General features: G+C 40.4%; 1 protein-coding gene across 1 annotated transcript; it reads right to left on the minus strand.

Annotated features, from left to right (window-relative positions):
• Nucleotides 1–6,037: 6,037 nt before the first annotated feature.
• On the minus strand, nt 6,038–7,440 carry LOC143859390 (uncharacterized). Its single transcript, XM_077370108.1, has 2 exons — nt 6,143–7,440; nt 6,038–6,071 (listed from the first exon to the last, which is right to left on the minus strand). The coding sequence occupies exons 1-2, from the start codon at nt 7,438–7,440 to the stop codon at nt 6,038–6,040; spliced, it is 1,332 nt and encodes a 443-aa protein (XP_077226223.1).
• Nucleotides 7,441–8,259: the final 819 nt, after the last annotated feature.

Genomic DNA, 8,259 nt, shown 5'->3' on the forward strand with positions numbered 1-8,259 from the left:
TGGGGTGTTTTAGAGTTAGGAGGCTGTCCTGATTTGTATTGATAGGGCGTGTCCTGTCGTGTGAGTGTTCCTAGAGTTAGGAGGCATCGAGTCGATCGGTTAGACATTTAGTCAAACCGATGGCTAGACTAGGAAGCATATGGTCAGCCCATGGTTTTCATTAGGTTGCACAGCCTAGATACACATAGGATGTAGGACCCACCTGCATTAGCTTAAGGCTAACCAACTTGCATTAGTTAGGGCATATAGAGAGTCCTAAAAATTACAATTCACTTGAATCTAAGCAATCGCACAAAAAGCTTTAAAAATCAGTCGAGTCTAGTGGATCGTGTAACGCCCCGGTTTTTCTTGAAAATACAAACTCGGTGCGTATAAAAATATGACATCATCTTTCTCAAAAACTTTCATTATTCTCAAACACTTTCATTATTCCCAAGATCTCAAATACGTTTAGAGGATTTACAGAAATTAGGTCTAACTTATTACATCGTAATTCAAGACATAGTTGATACACACTTAAAACATAATTGTTCTTTAGAACAGTTCTGCATTCAACTCTAGCATTCCTCATCTTCCATCTATACTTCACCTGGGTTTTGGAACCATAAAACAAGGAAAAGAAGGGGGTGAACTCAAATTGCCCAGTAGGGTATAAACAACAAGTGATGTAGAATTGTCAAGCTCATAAGAACATGATATTTTGCAGATATGACATCTCATATGGAAAGAAAGAATAAGCACAACAGGCTTTCCAAACGTATAGAGAAAACTTTTAGAACTTGATATCAAGATATATAGACTTCATTAAGCATAGATGCTTTCATTCATAGCCATATCTCGGCTCATTCATAGCCATACCTCGGCTCATAATCCTCTAGATTTACACTCTCTAGAGTCGTCATTACCCACGTGCACATGGAGGACTATAACGCGTCCATTCGTCATCATATCATAACTCAGCCCATATTCAGAATTAGGGTATCACAAGATAAACCCTAAACATAAACATATCTCATTGAAACAAGTTTCGGAGAAGAAAAACCTTTATATCAGCAAAAGAGAATCAATAGATAGGCAACCCTTACCTCAAAAACATAAGGCAACCCTTACCTCAAAAACATGAAAGGAACACTCCTTACTTCAAATATAGCAAAAGAGAATCAATGAGAGAATCAATGATAGGGGACCCTTACTTAAAAGAGAATCAATGATAGAAAACCCTTACGACCCTTACCAATAGTTTTCCGGTCACAGGTTTGTTTGAGCTTACACCTTGGAGTGAATAACCTGTAAATATTCTAATTTGTATCAAAGTCATGTTTTAAGATCATGTGGACCCCACATGCACTATTCATGTGGACCCCTCATGTTACTATTCATGTGGACCCCACATGTTACTATTCATGTGGACCCCACATTTTACATTCATGTGGACCCCACATGTTACTATTCATGTGGACCCCACATGTAAATTCATGTGGACCCCACATGTTACTATTCATGTGGACCCCACATGTTACTATGCTCAGCAGGTTTACCATTCTTTGATTTCGTTTATTTCTTGGCTACTATGCTTAGCAGTTCGCCTATGCTTAACAGTTTGCCTTTCTGTGCTGAAAGTTTACTTACGGTTACTATGCTTGCATTTCACCGTTCAAATAAGAGGGTAAAACTTGCATAATCTATAGCGAGTTATCGCCTCTTATGCATGTTTTATCCTGATTTACATAGATGGATATTTACATAGGTGGTAGAACCAACCATTTACTTTACTTTACGGTTACTATGCTAGCATTTCACCGTTCAAATAAGAGGGTAAAACTTGCATAATCTATAGCGAGTTATCGCCTCTTATGCATGTTTTATCCTGATTTACATAGATGGATATTTACATAGGTGGTAGAACCAACCATTTACTTTACTTTACGGTTACTATGCTTGCATTTCACCGTTCAAATAAGACTTGCATATAAAAGAAATACTTTAACTATTGAAAGATTTACCTTCTCCTCTCTCAGATTTCCTTTTCCTTCTCCTCTCTCAGATTTCCTTTTCCTTCTTCTCTCTGATTTCCTTTTCCTTCTTCTCTCTCAGATTTCCTTTTTCCTTCTCCTCTCTCAGATTTCTTTTTTTTTTTTTTCGTTCTCCTCGTCTGCGAGCCTCTATTTATAGCCTTAACCTGAATTATTATATTATTATTTTATTTATTATTTTATTTGCATGAACAGTAACTTGAATTATTATATTATTAGTTTATTTGCTTGAATAGTAACTTGAATTATTGTGTGGGACCTACTTGTTGTGGGACCTACTTGTTGTGGGACCTACTGTTGGTAGGACCCGCTTGTGTGGGGCCCGCTGATGTGGGACCCGCTTGTGTGGGGCCCGCTGATGTGGGACCCGCTTGTGAATAGTACTCGGTGGGTCCTACTGTGAATAGTAGTTTTACATAGTACATCTCAATAGTAAACTTGCATAGTATTTCTGCATAGTGATTGTTGTGAATAGTAATTACGCATAGTGACTATTGGTAAGTTTTAATATATGTAAATATCTAAGCCTTTTTAGTTGACATCTGGGGCGGTGGCTTAGTGGTAGGAAGCCGTTCAATCCTAGCTCAGGATTGGGTTCGAATCGCGTATGCCCCATTATGCCAGATGTCCTCATGCCCGATTAACTCGGGGAAAAATGAGTAATGGCCGATGATTACCCACCTATGAGGCCATTTTTTTATATATTTGTATGTAACATATATATATATATCTATATATATATTTTACCGGTTCTTACATTCTACCTCCCTTAAAAAAAAATTTCGTCCTCGAAATTTGACGTACCTTAAGAAGTAAATAGATGAGGATACTTTTGTTTCATCTCCTCCTCCGGTTCCCATGTTGCTTCCTCGGTGGCTTGGCTCCTCCACAGAATCTTCACCAGTGATATTCTTTTTGTCCGAAGAATTTGTTCCTTTCGATCAAGGAGTTGTACTGGTTGTTCTTCATAAGACAAATTTTGTTCCAACTGCATTGGTTCTGTTTGTAGTACATGTGATGGGTCCGCCAAGTATTTCCTTAAAAGTGAGACGTGAAACACATTGTGAACATGTGACAAGGCTGGTGGTAAAGCTACACGGTATGCTACTGGTCCAATTCGTTCAAGTATTTCGTATGGTCCAATATATCTGGGACTGAGCTTCCCTTTCTTTCCGAACCTTATCACACCCTTCCAAGGTGATACTTTTAAGAATACACGGTCACCCACTGCAAACTCCAGGTCTCGACGTCGATGATCGGCGTAGCTCTTCTGTCTGCTTTGAGCCGTCCTCATATGTTGTTGGATCATACGTACTTTGTCAGTAGTTTCTTGTACTAACTCTGGGCCTAGAAGTTTTCTTTCTCCGACCTCATCCCAACACGTCGGTGTTCTACACCTCTTACCATAGAGAGCTTCATAGGGTGCACTCTCTATACTAGAGTGATAACTGTTATTATAAGAAAATTCAACCAATGGTAAGTGTTGGTCCCAATTACCTTGGAAGTCTATTATGCAAGCTCTAAGCATATCCTCCAGTGTCTGAATTGTCCGTTCGGATTGACCATCTGTTTGAGGATGAAAGGCAGTGCTGAAGTTCAACTTTGTCCCCCAATGCTTTTGTATACTCTTCCAAAAATTAGATGTGAAGCGCGGGTCACGATCGGACACAATGGATACTGGTATGCCGTGTAATCTGACTACTTCTTTGATGTAGAGCTTCGCCAATTGATCTAAGGAAAAAGTTTCTCGTATTGGGATAAAATGAGCGACCTTCGTTAATCGATCAATGATGACCCATATTGCGTCATTTCCTTTCGTAGTCCTCGGTAGTCCTGTAACGAAATCCATTGCTATCATATCCCACTTCCATATAGGCACCTCAAGTGGTTGTAAGGCTCCCTTTGGTAGCTGTCGTTCTGCTTTAACTTGTTGGCAAACCAAGCATGTAGACACGAACTCAGCAATCTCTCTCTTCATATTATTCCACCAATAATGGGTTCGAAGATCTCTATACATCTTCGTACTCCCTGGGTGTATGGAGAATGCCGAACTATGTGCCTCAGTTAGCAACTTCCTTCTTAATTCTGGATCGGAGGGCACACATAGTCTTGTATTGAATCTTAAGATGTCATCTTTATCAACATTGAATTCGGAAAGTTTGCCTTTCCGAACTGCTTCGATCTTTCCTTGTAATTCAGGATCGTTGACTTGAGTGGCCTTGATTTTCTCCAATAGTGATGGTTGAGCAACCATCTGTGCTATGTAGCCCTTAGTTCGCGGTTCTACTATTTCCATATCAAGTTTTCTCAGATCTTGGAGTAAATGCTTTTGAGTGGTTAGCATTCTTGCCAAGGTTCCGGAAGTTTTTCTACTTAATGCATCTGCCACTACATTCGCCTTTCCAGGATGATAATGAATGGTGCAGTCATAATCCTTGAGTAACTCTAGCCACCTTCTTTGTCTCATATTCAGCTCCTTCTGGGAAAATATATATTTAAGACTCTTGTGATCAGTATAAATTTCACACTTTTCCCCGTAGAGATAATGTCGCCAGATCTTCAGTGCAAAGATTACTGCCGCCAATTCCATATCATGCGTGGGGTAGTTTTGCTCGTGGTATTTTAGTTGGCGTGATGCATAAGCTATAACTTTATCATTTTGCATTAATACGCAGCCGAGCCCTTCCTTTGATGCGTCACTGTAGATTACAAATCCTCCGGTTGGTGTTGGTAATGCTAGCACAGGTGCGCTGACGAGTCTCTTCTTTAACGTTTCGAAGCTTTCCTCACATTCTTTGGTCCAGATAATCTTCGCGCCTTTCCGAGTTAATTTCGTTAAGGGATTTGCTAATCGAGCGAAGTTTTCCACGAACCTTCGATAATAGCCGGCAAGTCCCAAGAAACTCCGAATTTCTGTTGCTGTCGTGGGTGTTTGCCATTCTTCAACGGCTTTAGTCTTCGCTGGATCCACAGAAATTCCTTCTCGGGTGACTATGTGACCCAAGAACGCCACTTGCTGCAACCAGAAGTCACATTTACTGAATTTGGCATACAGCTTCTTCTGTCGAAGTGTTTGTAAAACAATCTTCAGATGTTCCGCATGTTCTTCGCGACTTTTAGAATAGACAAGAATGTCGTCGATAAATACCACGACAAACTTATCAAGATACTCGTGAAATACTCTGTTCATTAGATCCATGAATACGGCTGGGGCATTCGTTAGTCCGAATGGCATGACAATGAACTCATAATGTCCGTAGCGTGTGCGGAACGCCGTCTTTGGAACGTCTTCTTTCCTTACTTTCAATTGGTGGTAACCAGATCTGAGATCGATCTTGGAGAAGTACATGGCACCTTGAAGTTGGTCGAACAAGTCGTCGATTCTGGGCAACGGGTACTTGTTCTTTATTGTGACATTGTTCAATTCTCGATAATCAATGCACAACCTCATTGATCCATCCTTCTTCTTTACGAACAGGACGGGAGCTCCCCAGGGTGATACACTGGGCCTGATGAATCCTTTGTCTAATAGTTCTTGCAGTTGCTTCTTTAGTTCCTCCAGTTCTATCGGCGCCATTCGATACGGTCTTTTGGATATTGGATTTGCTCCCGGTACTAGCTCGATAGAGAACTCCAGTTCTCGATTCGGTGGGGTTCCTGGTAGATCGTCAGGGAATACATCCACGTACTTTTGTATAATAGGCACGTCTTCCAATTTCATCTTCTTTTCACTCGTGTCCACAACTTGAACTTGAGCGAGATATCCTTCACAACCCTGTTTTAATAATCGTCTTGCCTGCAACGATGATATTAGTGCTGGAGTTTTGTTTATGTCAAGGCTTTTATATACAAGTTGGGGTTGATCAGGCATAATAAACCTGACTTCTTTCCGGTAACAGTCTATGTTGGCATGGTTTAAAGTCAACCAATCCATTCCTAATATAACATCGAATTCTAAAATAGGTAAGGAGATAAGATCTACTGATAAGTGTCTACCACAAATATCAACAGAGCATGCTCGATAAACTCCTGATGTAACTAGAGAATTTCCACCAGGTGTTTTAACAGAAAGTTCAAGATCTAACTTCTGAAGCGGTATGCTTAAATACTTGGCAAACTTTGGTGAAACGAAAGAATGCGTAGAGCCAGAATCAAATAAGATATGTGCATTCTTCGAATTTACAGACAAAGTACCTGTTACCACATCATTCGTTGCCTCCACTTCAGCAGTTGTGATAGCAAAAGTACGGGCCTGTCCCCTTGGCTGTTGATGTCGACCTCCTTCTACTGCTCTGGGCTTGGTGCATTGATTTGAATAGTGTCCCATTTCGTTACAATTGAAACACTTGATGTCTGGGTGAGCATTCAGAGTCTGCTTGAGGGTTGGCTGACTGTTCCGAGTCAAAGTTGGATTTTGTTCCCGTTTTGGGACCATCTTGCAGTCCTTTGCCACATGTCCTTCCATTCCGCATTGGAAGCATTTTTGTGTCCCCGCGTAACAAACACCTCTATGTCTCTTTCCACATTTGGAGCAATGTTGCTGGTTTCCTGCTTCCTTGATATTCGGTCTCTTTGTTCCAGATCCTCCTGGTTGGCTTTCATTCGTTCTCTTTACGCCGGTCAACTTGTTTTTGGACTGCTGAAAGTCCAAATGTTCAATTTCCACTTTCAAAGCACATCTCACCACGACTTCGTAGCTTTGAAAATCTAAAGCTGCTAATGCTCGCCTGACACTAGGCTTTAATCCGTATTGGAATTTGTCCACCTTACTTTGAACGTCAGTCACTAGGTGGGTTGCATATCGAGCCAGTCTTGTGAATTTTGCTTCATATTGAGAGACTGTCTCTCCCTCTTCTTGCTTTAAGGAGATAAATTCTCTTACTAGCTGAGCTTTCAGTGGTTGTGGGAAGTACTTTTCGAGGAAGATGCTTTTGAATTCATTCCAACACATTGCGTTCATTTCTTCTTCAGTTTTTGTATTTCGGAATAAATTCCACCACTGATCCGCGTCACCGTCCAATCTATACGTCGCCAATCTTACACGTTGTTGGCTGGTGCAGGCAATCACCGAAAAGATCTTTTCGATGGAGTGAATCCATCTTTCAGCTTCTAAGGGATCTGTAGTTCCCAAGAAGGCAGCAGGATGTTGCCTGATAAACTGTTCCAGTATAGCTCCTTCGTTTTGAAGTGGAGCAGGTGGGGCTCGTTGTTGGTTCATGTTTGTCATTGCTTGGGCTAGCTGTGCCAATGCAGTGGCAATGGCATCATTTCCTGCGTTGTTATTTCTAGCGTTGGCTGCGTTGGCTGTAGGTTGTTCGTTTCTTGCTTGCCTTTCTCTGCGTGGCCTGCCACGTCCCCTCCTTGCCTCAGCCTCAATTGCAAAATTCTGTTCCTGATTTTCCGCCATCTTCATATCATAGGATCACATTAGTAATCTAAATTATAACTCATCTTAAAAGCATTTAGATCACAGAAATCATAACTAGCACAAGTTCTATATTAACCAACGACTATTGGTATACTTAACATCTTTTAACATAACATTTAGATAGGGTAAAATCAAATCCTATCTTTTTGAATCCTAATTTCCAAAATCGACTAAACTTTGCTCTGATACCAAATGTAACGCCCCGGTTTTTCTTGAAAATACAAACTCGGTGCGTATAAAAATATGACATCATCTTTCTCAAAAACTTTCATTATTCTCAAACACTTTCATTATTCCCAAGATCTCAAATACGTTTAGAGGATTTACAGAAATTAGGTCTAACTTATTACATCGTAATTCAAGACATAGTTGATACACACTTAAAACATAATTGTTCTTTAGAACAGTTCTGCATTCAACTCTAGCATTCCTCATCTTCCATCTATACTTCACCTGGGTTTTGGAACCATAAAACAAGGAAAAGAAGGGGGTGAGCTCAAATAGCCCAGTAGGGTATAAACAACAAGTGATGTAGAATTGTCAAGCTCATAAGAACATGATATTTTGCAGATATGACATCTCATATGGAAAGAAAGAATAAGCACAACAGGCTTTCCAAACGTATAGAGAAAACTTTTAGAACTTGATATCAAGATATATAGACTTCATTAAGCATAGATGCTTTCATTCATAGCCATATCTCGGCTCATTCATAGCCATACCTCGGCTCATAATCCTCTAGATTTACACTCTCTAGAGTCGTCATTACCCACGTGCACATGGAGGACTATAACGCGT

Source organism: Tasmannia lanceolata, unplaced genomic scaffold (assembly GCF_043159265.1).
Source record: "Tasmannia lanceolata isolate RefF3 unplaced genomic scaffold, GAP_Taslan_0.1 ptg000029l, whole genome shotgun sequence".
In the NCBI taxonomy this organism is placed as follows: Eukaryota; Viridiplantae; Streptophyta; class Magnoliopsida; order Canellales; family Winteraceae; genus Tasmannia; species Tasmannia lanceolata.